General features: G+C 41.3%; 1 protein-coding gene across 1 annotated transcript in view; it reads right to left on the bottom strand.

The window, feature by feature from the left end:
- Positions 1-17,866: 17,866 nt before the first annotated feature.
- LOC115792330 (polypeptide N-acetylgalactosaminyltransferase 10-like) overlaps positions 17,867-22,635 on the bottom strand; it is a 106,480-nt gene continuing 101,711 nt past the window's right edge. Inside the window, exons 10-13 of the mRNA XM_030746817.1 lie at positions 21,085-21,201; positions 19,072-19,221; positions 18,591-18,824; positions 17,867-17,930 (exon numbers count right to left, since the gene is read on the bottom strand). Of these exons, the coding sequence (XP_030602677.1) occupies positions 18,660-18,824; positions 19,072-19,221; positions 21,085-21,201 (432 nt within the window). The 3' untranslated portion in view covers positions 17,867-17,930; positions 18,591-18,659. The remainder of the gene's footprint in view (positions 17,931-18,590; positions 18,825-19,071; positions 19,222-21,084; positions 21,202-22,635) is intronic.

Here is a 22,635-nt window from a genome sequence, read left to right as displayed (position 1 = left end):
CAAGTACTAGTAAAAATGTGTTGGTTGCAGGAGTTAGGCTCAAATTTCACTTTGAAGTTGAACATTCTCCATTTCTTTTTTGCGTTGCACTTTCACGAATTTTAGTACATCTCAGGGATCAAATGACAAATGTTTGCAGACAAGTTGGTGCAATTCACACAAACTACAGGCAGCCACGGCAGTTTGCTAGCAAGCAAAGCAATCAGAAGGAGGTTTTGGTTGCAGCACCCTCTTTGCACCCAATTACACTTGGCAACAGCCAATAACTTCAACAACTCCTTAACAACTGGTCTTGAAATACACATTTTACCCCAGTGACTGGAGGTTGCTGGGGGGGGGTCTGTGTGACCGGTGCTTTAAAACAGTAAAAAATAGACTTTGGCCCAGTTCTGGTTCTACCTTTGCACTCTCTCACTACACACATTCATGTCTTTAGCTTATTAGCATTGAGGGTCTGGTATCGTTAAGTGATTATTTGACCATAGTCTGTGAAGGTGCAGCACCTGTTTTGTGTCTAATATTGAGGAAAAGTCATGCACTTGCATATATGGGTTCCATTTGATTATTTCACAAATCTCGGCTTGTGAAAAGTACAGTAGACATATGTAAAGGACCCCTTGGGCTCACGTTTAAACACACTAGCAGGATTAATTTTGTGAAAGGACATATTTTACCTAAATCATGATCTTTATATAGCCCAAACCAAGCAGGGACAACAGGGATAAGTAAAGTGCAAAACTCTTTGATGACAAACTTGTGACTTGTACCTAGCATTGCCCCTCCAACCTCTAAATATGGATCTTATTGCTCTTTAACAGTGGGCCACTATCTGTCTTCATGTTATATTGCTGTGACCAGTGCATCAAGGAACCAACTCCAAAAGACACCGCTATATCTGAGAGAAGACATTGGAATAGCAGTATGTAGTATGCGTAAGATTTAGCTGTAATATTAAGGTCTAACATGGTGCATGACTAAAATATTACAAGTACCTTCAGTTATATGTTATCACCCTTAGGAATCTGCCCCTTGCCCCCTCCTCTGCTTCTGATCATTTCTCTTGCAGGCATTATTACTGTGATAGCTTCAGACTGTTGTCAGGAGGTGAGGAAAAAAACAAGTGTTGGTGGAAAAAAAAATCCACCACAAAGCTTTTATGTTATGTAAACTCTTTTCTCAGAGCTGAATCATTTAGTGGCAGTTTGGCTCCTGTACATGAGAGCTGCATTTGGACACCTGCCTAGCGTTCAGGCAACCTGAACAGAATATATAACATATTGTCTAAACCTGTTAAAAGACGGAAGTGGCGGCAGTGTATGTGTCGCCAACAAACAGCAAGGAAACGACTGCAGTACAACAAAGTGCAATGTCTGCTTGTTGCTGTCAAAAAGCTGTTACTCTACAGCTTCAGTCAGCAGTTTACTCACCGAGGCTGAAGGGTTTATGAAAATAAAACAACAGGCGTTCAGCTGATGACTGAGCTTCAGAGAGACAATTAAGAAAAAAGGAAAAATTCTGCCCAGAAGAGGGATGAAGATTAAAAAAAAATATGCAAGTTGCAAAGCAGACATGAAAATATTACACACTTATCTTGACTGTATTATATCAAAATCACACTTCAAATGTTGACTGTTCTTTGATTGTTCAGTAAGCCACTGATGCAACACATTTCTGTAGGAGAGAGACATATTACTCATATCACCCATGTACATAATATAAACTTGGGTTTTGTCTTGGTCCCCAGTCCTCCTGGGTCAGCTCGCCCTTTTTGTTTCTCTCTCCTCTTCTGCTCTCTCTCTCCCTTCTCTGTTGGTGTGAGTGTGTCTGTGCAGATATATGTGGTTTTTTTTGTGTGTTCCAGAGGCGGAGCATTCCTGAGGTCTCCGCCCCGCATGTCAAGCCGCATGTCAAATCACCTGCAGGCTATTGACCCAGTTCTCTGCTGGCTACAAAAGGCTGGAGCATCTTCTCAGTCACTGCCAGATTGTTGCACCACATACATTGCTTTAGCATATTGCTACTGAAAGAGACTGTTCAATAAACTTATTTTCTCAGCCACACCACTGTGTACCACACCTGTGTCCAGGTTTCCACTCAAACTTGACAGGTCTGGCTTTGTGAAAAAAAAATTCTGTCATTATGCAGTAAAAAAGCAGTCTGTTTCATTTAGTTACATTAGGTTAAAAAAAAAAAAAAAAAAAAAAAAAGCTTGGAGGATTGCTCAAATCTCTCTCTTTTTTTTTTTTTTTAAAACAGTCAAGCCTGTTGAAAGATTTGGATCAAAAACATCCCCACCGGGTCGCTGGTGGCCTGAGGCTGCCACTGCGACGCTACAGTCATGGCTTTCCATTTGTGTGTGTGTGACAGCGGGGCCATTAATAGCAGCAAAGCCCTGTGGGGAAGCGAGTTAGCTGTAATTATTCAGCTATGAGCAGAACTGACCTGTCACACTTTCCACAGCTCCCTGGATGGAGCAAATCCTAGGCAAGGGTGGGGTTTGGATATTACAGTCACACTAGATGGAAGCGACTCCGCACAGAGTAAAACTGCACTTGCGTCAGGGATCATTGCGTGTTTCATTCAAGACTCTCTAAAAGCTTTATCTCCTACATGTGATTAATAAATCTGTGACCCTGGTTAATACACATCTTAATGTAGCCTCATCTGTGTAGCAAGACGCCAAGTGTGCGGTCTCCGACGTGTACGTGAAGTTAGCAAAACTGCTGTGAAATATAAGTGCCTGTAGGCATTTTATTATTATTTGGTGGTTTAGGCCTGGCATTAATTTGTTCTTCTGTTTGCTTGTGTGTAGCCCACTGCCTTTTCTTTTTCTCTTTTTTTTTTTTTTGCATATTTTTGTGTGAATGTTTTTGTGTGTGTGCATATGCGTTTTACTCTTTGTGTCTTTGTGTGCCATTAAAGCACTGCAAAATCAAAAAAAAAAAAAAAAACTGTTATTGTGTCCTGTGTGACAATTTTATTTCCAGGACAACATTAATAAACACTTTCCATCCTGACTGAGTTCTGCAAACAGATTATCGAGACTGGCAGGATATAACTCGACACAAGAGAAGAAAAATGGTTTTATTCTTCCATCAAAACATTCAATTAGGTCTTATTTTTGTTTTAAATTTCTCTCCAGCTCACATCTTTTCATTTCATGCTGTGTGGTATTCATATTACACATCATCAAAAAGGACTGAGAGCAATTTGCAAGATCATCACATGACAGAGGTGAATGTGAAGCTAGATGTACTGGAAATGGAATTTAAATGGCTCGAGACTGCACTGCAGAATAAGTAGTTGTAAAGATTACAACAAAGACAGCAATATTGAAGATTACCTGATTCTGTTCATTTCTGTATTTGTTTAGAGCTCAGGCAGAACAGCACTTCCAAATAATGTTAAAGGGAATAAAGGAAATTCAAATGCTATGTTCACTTGAGAGCAGCATAACCAAAGGGTTTGCCCACTATTTTGCAAAGGTTGGAATAATTCAATGGCAAAATCCCACTGTTATAGATCTCAGTGATTATTAAAGGATGATAAAGGGCAAATTCAAATAACATTTCCCTTCTGACTCAATCTAAGATATATTAGGATTACTGACCTCTGTGAATAAACATGGATACTGATGGCTGAATGACTACATGACTACACATGATTGAATGCAGAAGACTGAAATGTGAATGGACAGTAACAAAAAAATGTAGCAATGCTTGCAACTTTGAGGGAATCTATAAAAAATCTACCAGACAGAAGTTAAAGATGCAAAGCTAATATACTTTTCTGACACCATATCCAGAAATGGTCACAATCCCAGAGTACTGTTCAATGTCATAAATTCTCCTCTCACTGTTCCTCCACATACAGATTTTACACCTGAATCTGACAGGCCTGCAGAAATTGGATCTATTGGTTCACAAATTGAACCAGATTCAGGTAATCTGGTTACTATCAATACCAACAGACTCACACTCAGCTTTATTGTCATTCAGACTATGAGACAGAATGTGAACAAAATAAGTGACACTGGAGTTCTATATAGTGACAAGTGTGTGCAAGTGTGCAGTGTAGACATATGGTTGTGTGCGAGTCGGCAGATTAGGGTATGCTGTTTTGATATGTGTAGTGTATGAGGTACAAAGTCAGTATATGGGAGTGGAATGGTTCAGCAGTCTGACCGCATCTGGGTAGAAGCTATTTTTCAGTCCAGATGTTTTTGCCCAGATGGAGCGCAGCCTCCATCAGGACGGGAGAGGGGTGAAACATCTGAGTGTGGGGTGGGTGAGGTCATGGAGAATGTAAGTAGCTCTTTCCCTGCATCTGGTGCTGTGGATTTCCCTGATCGATGGTAAGCTGCGCCCATGGTTCTCCAGTGCCTCCTTCTCTGCCACTGTGTATCCAGTGTACCATGCAGTGAGGCACGTGGTCATGACACTCTCCACCACACAGCTGTAAAAGGATATCTGTCTTTAGGCCTGCCCTCTTCCACTTCCTCAGGAAGTAAAGGCATTGGTGGGCTTTCTTGATGACAGCTGTGCTGCTGGTGTGCCAGGTACTTGATGGAAGTGCTTCACTCTTGCAGTTTCACATCAATCACTCATCTCTAATCCAAAAAAATTCTCAAATGAAATCTTCCAGCTGTACTACAAGTATTGTCTCAATCAAGTTTTTTTTTTTTTTTTTAAAGAGAGAGTACTTACAAATGTTTCCTTTCAGTCTTTTAATTATAAACAGCTCTGTTACTTCTGGTATTTTTCTGACTTGTTGTAAACTAGCATTTAATCTGGTTCCCCAATTACGTAATTACAAAAACGATTTCTAATCTGTCATTTTCATCTAAGGTTCTCAAGACAGTCATTTAAACTCAGTTAATATCTTTTATGAATAGTATTAAAATTTTTGACACTTTTCAGTCAGAAAGAGATGTGCTTTACAGCCTTTACACTCTTACTTATCTAACAGAACCTTCTCGGTGCTCATAGCTATTTATTCCTCCTCTGCAGCCCATTTTGATGGTGGCATTCCTCAAAGCTCTATCCTCGGTCCATTTTGTTTTTCCTTTTTTTTTTTTTTACTTAGATTAGTGAATAAGGTGCTGCTGTTTATTCCAAGGTCTTGGCAACAAATGTCAGTGGGCATTTACAGTTAGAGCTCCCAAATTGTGGAACAGTTTGCTCATTAGGATCAGGATGTCAACTTCCTTACTGTCTTTTAAATCTATTCTTAAAACTTTTTAAAATCATAAACCTTTCTTTTCTTGTATTCATTTTCTTTTTATCCTTTTAACCATGTCTTGGATTAAAACAAAACAAAACATGGCTTCTGTGAAGCACTTTGTAAAGAAAAGTACCACATAAATAAAGATTATTATTATATATAATAAACATTTCATTTTAATAATACTCATCTTTTGAGAAATTTGAGCTAATGGCCTTGTACAAACTAAATGTAGCTGCATTTTGAGTGCCTTGTAGCTCCTAAAAAAAATACAGTAAAAACAAACACACACAAGTGCACTGGAGTAAGAGCTAGATAACGTGGACACAGCTCTTAGTCATCTGATATTTACATATTTAATAAACTCTGAAGACTATGCTGTAGAGGAAGACTATGCTGTAGGAGGAAGACTATGCTGTAGAGGAAGACTATGCTGTAGGAGGAAGACTATGCTGTAGTCAGGAAGACTATGCTGTAGTCACGCGAGACTTTGTGAATCTCGGCAGTATCGTTAATGGCGGCGTGACTCTATCAGCAAACATTTGCGTGATTAGCCTTTTTTTTTTCGCCAATTTATAACTAGACAGGCTTAAAACTAAAAAATATAGGTAGTTTCTTAGCCTAACTTAAATTATTTTCAACAATCTGGAGGACGGTGGAGAGGACCTGGATAGTTTGCTGCGGTACATCGACGGGTGTTTTGAGCGAGTCGTCATGGGGAAAACAGACAAGACGCCGACTCCCTCCACCAGCAAAGCAACGCCGTCCACAAAAAGAAGCCGCCCAGAAGATTCCCCAGAGGCAACTTCGCCACCCACCACCAATATTGTGGACATTCTGGAGTCCATTAATAACAAATTGTCCAGCTTTGACGCCCGCTTGGCCCTGGTTGAAATCCTTCACAAGGAGTTTCAGGCCCTGCGGGAGTCAGTCGAGTTCAGCCAGCATCAGGTGGAAACACTGGCTGCTGAAAACGCTGTCCTCAGAGAGTCGGTGAATTCCCTCACCGAGGAAACGACCCGGCTCTCAGAAGAAAATAAGAAAATTAAAGAATCGATTATCGAGCTTCAGGCCCGCAGCATGAGAGAAAATCTTGTGTTTTCAGGTATCCCGGAGAAGGCAGAGGAGGACCCGGAGGCTACAGTGAAGGAATTTATCCAAACTCACCTGAAGCTCCCGGAGGACGCCGTGAAGACCATCGCCTTCCATAGAGTCCACCGCCTGGGAGGGAAGCGACCCGGAGCACGCAGACCCAGACCGATCGTGGCCAAATTCGAACACTTCAAAGAAAAAGAGCTGGTGAAGAGCCGCGGCCGGGAGCTGAGAGGGACGGACTTCAGCGTCAACGACCAGTTTCCAAAGGAGATTCTGGAGCGACGCAAGGCCCTATTCCCCATCCGGAAGAAGCTCATGCAGGAAGGCTCCCGGGCTGTCATCGCCGTGGACAAACTGTATGTAAACGGACAGCTTTACCGAGACAAAAACACCACGCCATGGCTCAGCTGATCGATCAGGTGATCTGTGTCCATATTAACGTTCTTTTCTGAGTTTTTTTTTCAACTATCTAAACAGTACCATTAAATAGTCTAAATCTGTCTAAGTAGTACCATTAACGCCGACGAGTCAGCATAGTACCGTGATCGTTTGTTTGGTTGTTTGTTCTGTTTTGTTTTCCCCTCATCTAATTTCATTCTTATGTCACTTAGTTCACTTTTTACACGTCTTTTTTCTTTCTGCACTCAGCAATATGTTTACGTCACTTACAATGCTACAGTTTACTACACTAACATACAGCGCAGATGCACACACACCAACATACAGCGCACATACACACGCACACATCAATATAAAGGGCACACGCCAACATACAGAACATATGTACACACACACACACATCCTTAGTGAGCACACAACAGTCCATCAGTTAGTTTAAATATGAGCACACTCAGATTTGTCTCATGGAATGTGCACGGGGCTGGTTCGAGGGAAAAGAGACTAAAAATTTTTAATCGGTTAAAAGACTTAAAAGCAGATGTTGTTTTTCTACAGGAGACACATGTGTCCAAAACATCTGTGCTCACTCTTTCCTCTCCACAGTTCCCTCACACGTACTCAGCCTGCTATAACTCCAAACAAAGAGGTGTAGCTATATTGATTAACAAGAAGATAAACTTTAACATTAGCAACAGTACAATAGACCCTGAAGGTAGATTTATAATACTTAATTTATCTATACAGAATACAGATTTATGTATTGCTAGTATATATGGACCAAATGTTGATGACCCCTCCTTCTTTCATGCTTTGTTCACTTCACTCTCAGATCACTCTGACACCACACTTGTAATAGGAGGAGACTTCAACCTGGTACTTAATGCAGATATTGACAGGCTCAGTACAGCAGCGAGTCAGAGGAACTGGCAGTCTGCAGACATTCTTAAACAGTACATAAAGGATTTTGGACTTTGCGATGCTTGGCGTTCACATCACCCTACTTTGAGAGATTATAGTTATTTCTCACAAGTACACAAATCTCATTCCCGCTTAGATTACTTTTTAGTTAGCAGCTCCATAATGATGGATATCACAGACACTCAGATTCACCCTATCACTATTAGCGATCATGCACCGGTGTCTATGTCTCTGACACAGAAAAGAGTCACACCACCAATCAGGAACTGGAGATTTAATACATCATTACTTAAAGAAGAAGATTTTATTAATTATTTCAAAAAGGAATGGTCAGCATACTTAGAATATAATGATATTCCAGGAATATCACCATGTGTTCTTTGGGAAGCAGGAAAGGCAGTAATGCGGGGCAAAATAATATCTTACTGCTCGCATAGGAAAAATAAAGAAAAAGCACTTGTGTTAGAATTAGAACAAAAAATTAAATCTTTAGAAACTGCTTATGCCGCTTCACCACAAGAACATACAATTATCAGCCTGAGGAAACTGAAACTGGAGCTAAATGGAATAATTGATAAAAGGACACAATTTATGTTGCAGAGGCTGCGTTTGGAAAACTTTGAGCATGGAAATAAATCTGGAAAATTCCTGGCCAAGCAATTAAAACTGAATAAAGAAAAAACAGCTATTTTTTCTATTAAAGACTCGACTGGTATTATTACTCATGACCCACAACAAATAAATAACTCTTTCAGAGACTTCTATGAAGCCTTATATTCACCACAGATTAACCCATCTGATACTGAAATTGAAGAATTTCTTAATAATATAAATCTACCAAAACTAAATGACAGCCAGGCTGCAGCTCTGGATTTACCTCTTTCATTGTCTGAACTTAGTGAAGCCCTACAGCATCTCCCAAATAATAAAGCCCCAGGCCCAGATGGTTTTCCAGCCGAGTTTTATAAAGAATTTTGGTCTGAGCTAGCTCCCATTTTTTTCAGAATGGTAACTCAGATTCAGAATGACCACATCTTATCTCCAACCTTAAACTCTGCTAACATTAGCCTGCTTCTTAAACCAGGCAAAGACCCCACACTCCCATCCAGCTACAGGCCAATCTCTCTCATTAATGTAGATCTTAAAATAATTTGCAAAGCCCTTGCCAAAAGATTAGAAAGTATTACTCCATTTATTGTACATCCAGATCAAACAGGCTTTATCAAGGGTCGGCACTCAGCCAATAATACACGTCGACTGATAAATATAATAGACTATTGTTCTATTAACAAATTAGAGACGACAATCGTGTCTTTAGATGCAGAGAAAGCATTTGATCGGGTAAATTGGAAATTCTTACTAGCAGTTCTGCAAAAATTTGGATTCGGTTCATCCTTTATAAACTGGATCAGAACACTACACAGCTCTCCGAATGCGCGAGTTAGGACAAATGATCTCATTTCACAAAGTTTCAGTCTGCAGAGGGGCACTAGGCAGGGCTGCCCACTCTCTCCCTCTCTTTTTGTAATTTTCATTGAGCCGCTAGCAGCAGCAATCCGTCAAAATGCAAATATTAAAGGGATTCAAACTGAAAATATGGACCATAAACTTAGCCTTTATGCTGATGATGTATTACTTTTCCTTGGGAATTCACAAGGCTCTCTTTTGAAGACTATCACACTGATAGATAAGTTCTCATCTATATCTGATTACTCTATCAATTGGAGTAAATCAACAGTTTTGCCTCTGAATTGTAATTTCCAGAGAACCTCTAGGACCCCACTAAAGTCAGGAAATATTAGATATTTAGGCATAAATTTTTCCGCCAGGCTCTCAGACTTGGTACGATTAAATCATATCCCCTTATTAAAAACAATAGAGGATGATCTCACACGTTGGAACAGTTTACCTATATCACTTATGGGGAGAGTTGCTGCCATTAAAATGATGGTTTTACCAAAAATTAATTATCTATTTTCATTGATCCCTAATAAACCTTCTATTCCTTGGTTCAAGTCACTAGATTCAAACATCTCAAAATTTTTATGGAAAAACAAACCGTCAAGAATAAGCTTAAAAACTTTACAAAAGCCAAAACACAGTGGAGGTCTAGAATTACCAAACTTTTATTGCTATTTCTTAAGCAGTAGATTGCAGTATATTTCAAAGTGGATCAAATCCAACTCATTAGACAACCCATGGCTGGATCTAGAACAGGCGTTTTGTGGAAAAATAAAAATCTCAGATTTACCTTTCATTAGTTCCAGTATTAAACATCATAACTGCTATAAAGTCCTTAGTATAAATACCTCTCTGACAGCCTGGTGGGAATTTTTAAAAATAACTAAGTCTTCACTCATCCCCTGTAAACTAACACCCATTTGGAACAATCCAGATATTTGTCAGAAAAAGAAAATGCTGAATTTTCCGTTATGGCGTGATAAGGGTATAAATAACTTAGAACATATTATCCAAGATGGAAATTTTATCACGTTCCAAGAACTTATATCAAAATATAGAATTGGCAACGGTAGATTTCTGGAATATCAACAAGTTAAGTCCGTCCTACAGGGAAGATTTAACCTTAATCAATTGAATCTAGAAATGCCTACTTGGGTAACAGAATTTCTTAACCTCTGTACCCCAAAATTGTTATCAAAATTATATAAATTATTAATAAAAACTGATGATTCAGTTTCCCTCCCAATTACAAAATGGGAGCGTGATCTTTCTGTCAACCTGGATCAAAATTTATGGACAGAAATATGTTTAAATATCTTCAAAATGACTAAAAGACCCCAAATACAACTTGTACAATATAAGATTCTCCATAGAACATACTACACTGGACAAAGGATGTTCCAAATGGGCCTTACACACTCAAACATATGCACCCACTGTACAAGCAATTCAGAGGATAATCATCTACACGCTCTGTGGTCTTGTGTACCAGTTCAGAGATTTTGGCAGAGGATTTGTGAAGATCTATCCACATGGTTTAGCTGTCATATCCCAACTTCCCCCAGACTATGCATCTTAGGTGATGTCAGTGAATTAATTATGGAGTTAAATATATCACACATAGTTCTTACTGCCTTGTGCATCGCTAAGAAGATGATCCTCATGAACTGGAAGACAAAAAATAAACTATGTATTACTCAGTACAGAAATTTATTAGTAGATCATGTTAGTTTAGAGAGAATGTCTGCTTCTTCTAAAAACAAATTGGAGGAATTTGACTCTCTTTGGTTCCCACTGCTCAGCTCCATTACTTAGTGGGGGTGGTGGGCTGCGGGCTCTGCTCCTGATGTGCTTTGTGGGGGGGTGGGGGGGGACTCCGGGGGCCTGGGTAGCTGGTAGCCTCCTGGGGCTGGGGTCCTGGGGCGACCTTCTGGTGATGTCTGTGTGCCTGTCCTGGTTGATGGTGGTGGGGGCTTGGATGGTGCTGCCTTCGGTACTGGGGTGTGGGCGGGGTGCTTGGGGGGGTGGTGCCGGCCCTCGGTCGGTTGGCTGGTCTTCCCTGTATGGCTTGGGGGCTGGGGTCTGGGGCCCCGGCACTGGGGCCGCGCCGGCTCCCGGTGGGCCCCCCCTGGCGCGGGGGGGGCCTCTGCTGTCCCGGCCGCGCCGCCGGGTGGGGTGGGTTGGCCTGACGTCGGGATGTCCGGTCTACGCTTTTGGGGCCCTGGGGTGCCTGCATTGCAGGGGGGTGGGGTGGGGGATGGGGCCGCGGTGGGGTGGTTGGGGGGGACTGGGCACTGCATTTCCATGCCCAGGCCAGTATGTCCTGTCGCCTGTTTGTGTCTATTGTTGAGTGAATGGGCATCTAGGAGGAGCGGGCCGCCCTCTGCGGTGGGGGCGAGGGCGCCAACCTCGGGTGCTGCAGTGCTCCGGGATGCTGTCACCGCGGCCCCGGGCTCACCTCCCCCTGCCCTGTGCTGGGGTGTGGGAGGTCGGGGTGCCTATTGAGCCAGCGGCCAGCTGGCTCTCTTCTTCCAGGATTTTTCCTGGTCATATGCCCCCCCCCCCCCCCCTCCCCCTCCCCATACACAAACACACACACACACACACACAGAATACACATCACTCACAGATGTAGGATGGAGAGGCCACGTGGAGAGCTGCACCACCACTTGCCTCTCCGTTTTAATTGCACTTTAGTCATTATAACTCACAACACATACACACTTACACCCTGATACACATAGGACCTTTGGGGCAGGCATGTTACTCAGAGGTTGATGAGATGGGCCGCTGAGGTGGCCCCACTCGGATCCTCGTCACTGTCTGTCTCCAAATTTTATTTGCACTTTAGACATGGAGGGTTTTGGGGGGGCAGTGTGGGCAAGCGCTGACGACCAACAGTTGGCGCTTGTGGCATAACTGTCCCCTCAATTTTAACTGCACCCTATACACCTCATTCACTCACAAACATTAACACATAGACCTACAAGTTGGGGAGGAGGAGGGGTGGATGGGTCATCTTACACCCCGATTTCTTGCGTCTCGCCCCGGGTAGGGGTCGGGTGGTTCCTTGGGGACCGGGCTGGTGGCGTCCTGGGGTCGCTGTTGGCCCTGGGGTGGTTTCCACTTGCCCCGCCTTCAGAGGGTGGGTAGCTATGGATGAATGTGTGTCTTTGTGTATTTGTCACCGTCTCCGTGAGTATGGGTGGGTGAGTGAATGTGTATGTATGGCACATCTGTGTGTGGGTAAGTATGTATGGGCATGTATGAGTATCTGTGTATAAATGTGTACACGGGTGTCTGGGTGTGTTTGTATGTATGGCTGGACCTGGGTCTGGGCCTTGTGCCTTGCCTCCTGGCCGCTCCTTGCTGGTTGCCTCCTCCCCCCTACCCCCCTGGGATGGGGGTGCCTCGGGGTTCCTGGGTGGGGCTGGGTGTTCTGGCGTGGGTACTGGCCTGCCCCCCTTGGGGGTGCGGTGCGGGGCTGCGTTGGCTTCTTCGGCGTGGGGGGGGGCTCTGTGGAGGGTCGGGCGGTCCTTGGGTGCCGTGGGCCCGGGAGCCCTGCCGCCGGCCAGTGCAGGGGGCTGGCCGCGGGGGGGGGGCTGGCTTCTCATCGCCTTGGGTTCCCTGAAGCCCTCGCTCCTCGACTGGGGGGGCTCCGTCTGAGACCACCCTCTCCCGTCTGCTGGGGTAGGTGTGCGGTTGTCTTTGGACTGAGTGGCCGGGGGTCTTCCTGGCCCTTGGTGGGCTGCTGGTGGCCTGGGGTTCTGGGGGCTTTCCGTACCTGCCTCTGGCTTCTGATGGGTGGAGCTGCAGCGTTTTGCCCTCATTGGTAAGTACGTTCCATGACACAGACACAAACATGACACAGACACAAACGCCCACTCAATCACAACTCAACAAAATTGTTGGTGTGCGTAACATGCTTTGTTAGTTTTGTTTTTCACACACAAATTTATTTTTGCAAGTATTGATAGTATTTTTTTTATATGTTAAAGTGATGAAGTATCTGATTAATAGACTTGTGCTCTTTCCCCTTTTTTTTTTTTTGCTCCCTTTCTCTCTCCCTTTTTCTTCTCTTTATTTTCCTCTTCTTCAGCCTGTCAGCTCTGGCTGTTACATAGTATGTGGAAAAATAACTCAGATAAATAAAATAAAGGGTTAAAACAACAACAAGAAGAGCCTATTGAGAACCTATAGAGCTCATCTTGAAATAGCAAATATGTTTGGCACAACAACGCATTCAGATCACAGTTCTGCTTGCAAGATCTACCAGACATGACAGGCTAAAAGAAAAAAAAAAAAAAAAAAAAAAAAAAAAAAAAAATAAACTCTGAACCAAGAAAAAAAACTTTTTTCCTTGACTTTTTGTTGTGGCAGAATCTCCAATTAAATACTATTAAAATAACTTCCCTGATTAATTACAGCTTGCTTTATCTGTTGTCCTGTACAGCACATGTATATTGGTGTAAAATGGGTATTTGATATGTCTAATGATTACTATGATACACTTATTGGAAGATGGGTCTTCAACTGTTCTACTTAAGCATATGTTCATACTTGTACTATTTATGGGATTCTGGAGCTGCACACATATGTATTCATGACTGGATGCATCAAAGTAAAACTTGTTTTTCCCTATACTAAGACATAATAAAATGAAATATCCAGCTACTGGAAAGTTACATGCCAACATTAAAAGTTTTACAGTCCTTCCTAACTTATTCTCCCATTTTTCATTTTCATCTCATCAATATTGCTCTACCCTCATCGCATGCAAAAACAGTGGGGTTACAAGTATTTCTGCAGTGGCTTCCACTGTTTGTTTGACCTTGATGGCATTAGACAGCCAATAATTTCTCTGGACCCGTACTCGGGTATTGGATTTACCACTCACGTTGATGACTCACTCTGTCAATAAAAAAGTGGAAGTGCCGAATGAACTTTGGGCCTCAGCAGCTGCTGTCCTTTGCAGATAATTGTTAGCTTACTGTGCAGGTTTTATCCCCAGACTGAGCAGAGATGATGAGTTTGTGTGACCTCTGTTTTATCAGATTTCCAATAAGATGTTTGCAGACATATATGGGTGCTGTGTCAAGAACCTGACTGATCATAGGTTATTCATAGATTGCTTGTTTCTCTTGAGTGGTATGGAACTATATTGTCTACTATATAGCTGGGATTCTCAATAAAGACTAGATTTCCACAGCGCTTGGGTATAACAATAGTATGCTTAATCCATCCATTCATAAGGTTTGTGGAACAATGAAGCTTGTTGTGTGTATGTGAATTATTCTGGAACATATTTAAATTTGTCAAGCAGGTTGAACAAAATGTTTTGATGCTGTGTTCTTTTCTTTCTTCCCTTTATTGTATTTATTCAGTTACATTTGTGGATTTCTGTTGTTCATTCTGCTTGTTTTGCATACCATTTATTGACACCTGTGACTGATGCCTATTTCACTGAGCCACATAAGTTACCTGCAGGTCTGTCTTCTAAAAATTACACTCCTATACAACTAAACTGCTTTCTCATCTATGATTTGATGGTAATGCAATCTCTCATGTGTTAAATTTGTTTTACGATGTATCCCAAGTACGTTTGTGATCAGCATACATTTGTGTTTTATTTCTCCAGCAGCTGATCTTTCATTAAAGAAGGCAACTCATTACCCTGGTAGCTGACAAAATGCAAGTGAAGCTTTTAACATAGTCACTGTTGTGAAAGGATTTATTTCAACCCAAACTAAGATTGACTAAAGTCAACAGCAATTGAAAATGAAAGATTTAAAAAAAACGAATACAAAGGTGAAACCAAAGCTCCCATTTAAGTTAAAAAAAAATGTTTAGTAACAACAACAACAAAACTGTGTATACTACCTACCAAAACCAGCTAACAACTTTATACATAGTAAAAACACAGATGATAAAATTGTAGAAAGAGCAGGGTATTAAAACTTACAGTGGAATCATGATAGGCACAAGTGCAAAGTCAGCAATAAAATACAATGCGGCTTAAAAAAAAAGAAAAAATTATATATATCTATATATATATAAGACTTCCAATACAAATATCTTTAACATAAAAACAAAACAAAAAACTATTTATGTAGCATGCTTAAGTTCTTCAGGGTGGTCACTCCACAACTGAGGAGTCCTACCAGCAAACGCTCCTTTTGCTTTTTGTGTTTTAAGCCATGAGGTAAAAACAGTCAGCGGGATCTCAGGCTGTGTAACAGAGTCCAGAGAGTTTTAATCCATTCAGCCAGAGTTTCCAAGACCAATATAGCAATAAATCAACATGTTTTTGATGGCAGTAGAAATCTGAACTCTTGGAGAAAACCTGTACAAGGATGTGGAGCTCATACAAACTCCACAAGGAGGGGTGCAGCCTGGGTTCGAACCCAGGACCTTATGCTGTAAGCCACCATTCTGTTAATACTGGACTTTGTTGATTGGACGGCCGGATGACCTTATATATGTGCTTCTGAAAATTTAGGTTAAAGTCAAAGAGTCCACCCAGGTTTCTGATATTTGGTTTAAAAATCAACATTAAAATTATATGGTAACGTAATATTGGGGAGACAGGGCTGTTCCCTAGGAATTCCTTTAGTTGTTAAAAAATTGCTAACACTTTGACATGCAGTATATATTGCATATATAGCAGTGTGCAGCTCCCTTTTTGTTTCCTGTTTAGGCAATCATCCTTAGGATTTTTTTGGATGTATAGTTGTGTTTCCATTTTCTACATAATCTAGGGACCATGCAACATTATAGCAATATATGCAAAAGCTGTCAGAAGACATTTCTCTTCTGAAGAAAGTCCAACCAACAAACTCATTACCATAGCTAAATGCCATAAAGAAGTTGGCCCTTTGGAGGAAGCTCATTTCTGCCGCTTGTTTTCACGATTTTATTCTTTTGGTCACTACCCAGAGCTCATGACCATAGATGAGGGTAGGGACATAGATTGACCGGTAAATTTACAGCTTCACTTTTACACTCAGCTCCTTCTTTACTATGACAGACTGGTGCAGCCCCGATCCGTCTGTCGATCTCCTGTTCCCTTCTCCCGTCAATCGTGAATAAGACCCCGAGATACTTGAACTCCTCGACCTGGGGCAGGAGCTCGTCTCTGAGCTGGAGTGGGCACTCCACCTTTTTCCGGCTGAGGACCATGGCCTCACACTTAGAGGTGCTAATTATCATTAAATTTCCCCACTACTAAATATTCCACAGTCAGCTGTTAGTGCTATTATAATAAAGTGACTTGGAACAACAGCAACTCAGCCACGAAGTGACAGGCCATGTAAAATGACAACGCGGGGTCAACAGATGCTGAGGGGCATGGTGCACAGAGGTCGCCACTTCCTGCAGAGTCAAAATAGACCTCCAAACTTCATGCGTCCTTCAGATTAGCTCAAGAACATTGCATAGACAGCTTTGTGGAATGGGTTTCCATGGCAGAGCAGCTGCATCCAGGCCTTACATCACCAAGCACAGAGTAGTGCAGACCTGTTCTTAGGAGTGACGAATCACACTTCTCTGTCTGGCAATCTGATGGATGAGTCTGGGTTTGGTGGTTGCCAGGAGAACAGTACTTGGTGGAGGGAGGATTTTGGTGCGGGGTTGTATTTCAGGAGTTAGGCCCGGCCCCTTAGTTCCAACTCCAACATGACTGAGCACCAGTGCACAAAACAGGTCCATAAAGACATGGATGAGAAATTTTGGAGCAGAAGAACTTGATTGTCCTGCACAGAGTCCCGACCTCAACCCCACAGAACACATTTGGGATGACTCAGAGTGGAAACTTCTCATCCGACAACAGTGTCTGACCACACGAATACGCTTCTGGAGGAAAGGTCAAAAATTCCCATAAACACTCCTAAACCTTGCGAAAGCATTCCCAGAAGAGTTGAAGCTGTTCCAGCTGCAAAGGGTGGGCCTACATCATATGGATTAAGAATGGGATGTCACTCAAGTTCATATGCGTGTGAAGGCCGACGAGCGAATACTTTTGACAATATAGTGTATGAGTAAACTACTTAATTTTTACTTACTAATAGTTTACCATTGCAGAACATTATGATTTAATAAAAATATAATTAAAGAAGTATTTACCTGTAATTTACCAGACAACACAAAATACATCTTGAAAGGGCATTCACACAATATTTTGTTGTATTAAAACATCATAGAAAAAAGTCCGCTTTAAAAGTCTTTCAGTCTTTGAAAAAGCTGTAGTTTTTGGTCAATCTACACACCACGTAGGATTTTGTCTGTCCTTGAGTTGTGCTTTTCAAAACCTTGGCACCATAAATAAAAACAACACCCCACCCCCCCAAAAAAACCAAAAATAAAAAACAGACTAGATCATCCTTTAAATCCAACGGTGTCTGTGTTTGACACATTTTTACTGCAGTCAGATGAAGGTGTTTTCTTGCAAGTTTTTGCCTCTTGTACTTTCATGAGGACTAAGTCTTCAGTCTTTAACAGCTCTACATTTTCTGGGTTTCCACAAGGCAGTCAGGTCTCATCATAATTCTCCCATCCTGGAGAATGACAGAATACAGTGAGTAAAATCATCTGGTTTATAATAAGCATTTTAAAATGAACTGTATCTGTGCACCTACTGAGTGTTTGCGATGCTGGTTCTCAGGCAAGCGTGTCCTTCTTTTATCTCCTTTCGCAGGACAAGCTTGTGCTTCATGAATTCTGGATATCACTGCTTGTGGTCCCACCAGCTCTTCAGCTCTCAGGGACTGCACTAGATCACTGTACCACAGGGAATGTTTGGAAACCTGCGTGTTCTCACTTGTAGCTTTCATTTGTACCTGGGCAACAGTGAAATAAAGGGAAGATAGATAGGTTGCAGAAATTCTAAGACAATTTATTGCATAGTTTGACAGGGTAACGGAGCTATCTTAAAGGATGTTTAAAGAATGAGGCTGACATCTTTCTTTTTTCTCTCTTTCCAGAACCAAAAAAAAAAAAAAGTCACCCAATGCGATCTGTTAAAGATTACTTTAATAACCTTTAACAGTAATACAGAAACAAACAAGTGAATCAATCATTTAAATTATTATTATTCTTTTGTTTTGAAATTTGAAGTTCTTTGATCATGTGACAGCGGCAATCTGCTAGCAAACAAAGCTTTCACAAGAAGGATTTTGGTGCAGCATTGATACCTTTTTGCAACCAGTTTCACCTTAGCAACTGCCAGCAACCTCCAGCAACCACTTGCCTACTGGTTGGGAATACACATCCTTCCTAGTGAATGGTGGTTGCCAGGGTATTACCAACCAGTCGCACAACCAATGTGTGACCCTACTGCAATAAAGTAGTTATGTTTGCAAGCACAACAAAGCCCACAACATGTCTTCAGGACACTACACTAACATAATGACAAATTTAAAATGCAAACAAATTGCTGATCTTTCCATTTTGCAGTGAATTAGCACATCTCTCCCCTCAGAAAGACTTGCAATACTCACTTGAACAAGATGACCACTGATTTATGACCTTTCTTTTTGGAAGACATCTAATCTCACTGTTCAGTAAGCTCAGTTGGTGCCCTGGTTGAAGTGCTCCAGCACAGTGGCATTGGTTCTTTCAAACAGCCACTGCTGGCTGAGAGAGGTGGGGTCACATGTGTTCATGAAGACTCGCCGCTCACTCGGACTGCTATCAATACAGCTGTTACTGACGGGATGATGCAGACTCTTATCCTGGAGGAAAGACAGAGTCATGCACATATTATACAAGAAGCAAACTGTTTCACAGAACTTTTCTTTCTTGGCAGAATTTGGGAACATTTCAGGGAAAATCCAGTATGTTTAATACAAATTTAACAGCAATAGCAAAGCGAAACCATTATACTCCAAATTAATTATTTCAAATTTAAAAAACAACATTAAATAGGTATGAATTAGCAGCAATTTCTAGATATTCACTCTCTACATATGTCCATTATACCTTTCTGTACCGCCACAGCTGGTTCCCCTTCATGCCGTGACAGTCATACAGGGTGACCGGGCTGCTGTGGGAGACAGCATCAAAGCACAGCTTCCTTGTATGCATGGGGTCACCCACCCGGATATCCTCCCTCCAGCCAAACGTTAACACCTGCAGGGAGCAGATCTCAGCTATAACAACATCTGATTGTTTCCTTCCTTCTTTAAATTTCCACCTTTTTTTAAAATAGTTTTTTCTTGTTCAGATTGAGGTTATTAGTGCTGTGTAGTGTTACATATTGTGCAGATAGCAAAGCTAATGAGAAAAGGAATTTAGGTAAATAATTTGTTATATCAGTATTTAAACTGAACCCATCTACTCATGCCCACAAGATTGTACTTTTCAACAGATCCCAACATTCACACTCAGGTCTATAAGTTTTTGGACAATGACACATTATTTTTTTTTTATCCGTTTTGTCTCTGTACACAACCACAGTGGATTTTAAATCAATCTTTCATTAAAGTGGAGAGTTTTCAGCTTTAGTTCAATGAGTTTAACAAAAGCGTTACAGCCATTTTTATACATTACCTACTTTCAGATGCTCAAAGGTAAGCGGACGAGGTAGCATCATTTGAAATTTGGATGAACATTTTTTGCAGTCATTGACTGACTAAAGTATATAAAACATGGATGTCACCCAATCTTGGAGTTCCTCCTCTGACATGTTCACTTATAGCTCTACTCTGCCTTTGAGTCGTCCGTGAGTCTTTCTGCCTTCAGTTTTTTCTTAAGTACAGGACTGAGTTCAGGTGACTGACTTGGTCACTGATCAATATCCCATTTCCTTGCCTGAGAAACTCTTGGGTTGCTTCTGTAGAATGCTTTGGGTCATTGTCCATTTGCACTGTCCAGAGAGTATGACCCTGTACTCTTCAGAATTCATCCTGCTGCTTCTATCAGCAGTCACATCATCAATAAACACTAGTGGACCACTTTGTCGTCTCATACGTTGCCTCCACCAAGTTTGAAAGATAAGCTGGTACAGTATGCTTTGGATCATGAGCTGTTTCTCTGCTTCTCCATACTTCTCTTCTCATTATTCTGATACAACTTAATCTTGCTTTCATCTGTGCAAACCTTTCATTTTTTTTTCCCCCAACAAAACTGTGCAGGCTCTTTTCAGTGTTCTCTGGTAAAGTGTAAATTTGCCTCTCTGTTCTTGAGTGCAACCAGTGGTTTGTTTTAAACCTTCTGTATTTCCATTCATGAAGGTGTCTCTTGATTGCAGACTTTGACCTGTTCCTTGCATAACTAAAGTTTTTGTTATCATTCTCATTAACAGTTCATATTACCAGTTGAACTGCTACCACATGTAAGGAATCATCTCCAGATCTTTCACCTCTTTAATTTGTTATTAAATAATAAGAGAACAGGCCTTACCTGGCTATTACTTTTGAGAATCTGAACATGTGGGCCTATGTATAAAAAACGGCTGTAATTCTTAATACCTTTGTCAAAACACTCAAATTAGAGTTGAAAGTCTGCATTCCAATTACATTCTGACCGTTTGGTTTAAAGAATAAGTTTTGTTGTTCAAAAACCTATGAGCCTGACTGTGTGACCATGTAACCTGTGAGTGCTTATTAATGTGATAACTGATAAATGTTTGGTCAGCAGTCAGAAACCCAGTGTGATACATGACAAACCACTTTCTAATGTTAGGATTTGAAAAAACAAGCTGATATTTCACAAGGTAGCATATTACCTTGGGAAAATGAGCATAGACATGATTTAATATAATCATTAAATTGCATCTGAAGCTGCTATAAATTAGTGATTAGACTTGAGACATTCTGACAAGTTTGAACAATTAAGGATAAAAGTCCTTGGACCTTCAATTTAGATTTAATAATTCAAATCATGGGACCAATGACGTTTCTTTTATATTATTTCCACACCTAAATTTTGCTGCTGCTGGCACAAGGACAGGAAATGAAAACTCAGCAAGCTCATATAGAAGGGTACTTTTACCTGTCCATGACTCCAGCCCACTTCACCACGCCCTTTCACACAGCTCTCCAGGCGTATGGGGCTCCCTGACACAAAGTGCTTGACCTCCATACACATGCCACTGCCCACATTCTGTATCTGGAAAACACATATACAAATATGATTACACTTGCATCAGAAACCCATAAATATGATGTCTGGAAGACAGAGATTACAATGCCCAGTATAGTCTCATATCTACTTTTAGTCTTACACATGTAAATAGTTTTGCTCTATCACCCACAGATGACTTAATATGTGGGCTGCTCACTAACATCAGCACTTTTTTTTTTTGTTTGATCTTTTCTCTTATTTTTTTCTTTTGTTGTGTACTTCACATCTAAAGGCTTAGAGGCATTTTTTTTCTTTTTTTTTTTTTTGCTTGCCAGGAGTGTAACTGGGCCGTTACAGGAGTTGCAGTTTGCTGGGGTAGAGGGCAAAAATCCTAAAAAAAGAAAAAAGAAAAATGTTTTATTGCAAATGGGTTTCATCATTGTTTCTTGTCTGTTTTTAACCACTAAGAATTTTGGTATCACTCTCCTCAGCACACAGCTCAATCCTTTCTATCTTTTAACAGTTCCCACCAGTATCTCATTTCTTGTAACTTCTAAGTCCCTCAAACCATTACAGTTGAAACCAGAAGAGAAACTATTTTCCTGCCTTCAGCCACGTTTCTTGATCTCATTGCATTCACATGATATATTCATGGAGTAGTTTTATGGTGAAATTATAGATTTTTTTTTTTTTTAAGTGCATCTGTCATGTCTGGCGGTGTGAGAGGTGGAGATGGACCCAAATGCACGACTCCGGATAAAGACGTGACTTAAAAGGTTTTTGTTGAGAAGGAAACGAAACAAAGAAATACAAAATCCTTCTGGGAAGTCAGAAGAAGAGCAGAAAACCAAAAACGAAGCAAGGGAGACAAAACCACACAGGCACGGCAACATCAATGACATTAGTATTATGTTCCTTTAAGAAAATATATTTTTGGTTTGGCTGACTATACAGGATAACTCGATTAAAGTCTGCAACAAATTTACTTCTGAGGCTTCAGTTTGGCTCTTTATGTTTGAACATGGTGTTCGTTAAAGACAAAATGTGGTTTGCACAGAAGTCCAATAACAGAACACCCCTCAGGTTCAGATCAAGCAAACTATTCATGTCAATCACGCCCCTCCAGGTTTCGCTGTCGTTGTCCGTGTGAGCATTGTCTCCCAGTAGGACAATGGAGTCACTGGATAGAGCATCCTCAAGCACCCCACCCTGAAGCAACCCTCTCATCCACCTGTGAAAACCCAGGCATACAGGGCTCCAAGGTGGGGCCCCATTAACCCTATCCCAGGCAGGGTCTTTTTTCCATAAGGGTCGTCTGAATCTCTCTTTGTCTGGCCCCTCATTCAGGAACAATTTGCTTTGGGAGACCCTACCAGGGCACAAAAGCCTCCAGACTACACAGCCCCTGGGATCACAAACCCCTCCATCACAATAAGGTGGTGATTTGCAGAGGTATTACATAATGTATTTATCTGAATT

The sequence above is a fragment of the Archocentrus centrarchus genome, chromosome 14 (genome assembly GCF_007364275.1).
Source record: "Archocentrus centrarchus isolate MPI-CPG fArcCen1 chromosome 14, fArcCen1, whole genome shotgun sequence".
Lineage (NCBI taxonomy): Eukaryota > Metazoa > Chordata > Actinopteri > Cichliformes > Cichlidae > Archocentrus > Archocentrus centrarchus.
This window is presented reverse-complemented; position numbering and strand designations above follow the sequence as displayed.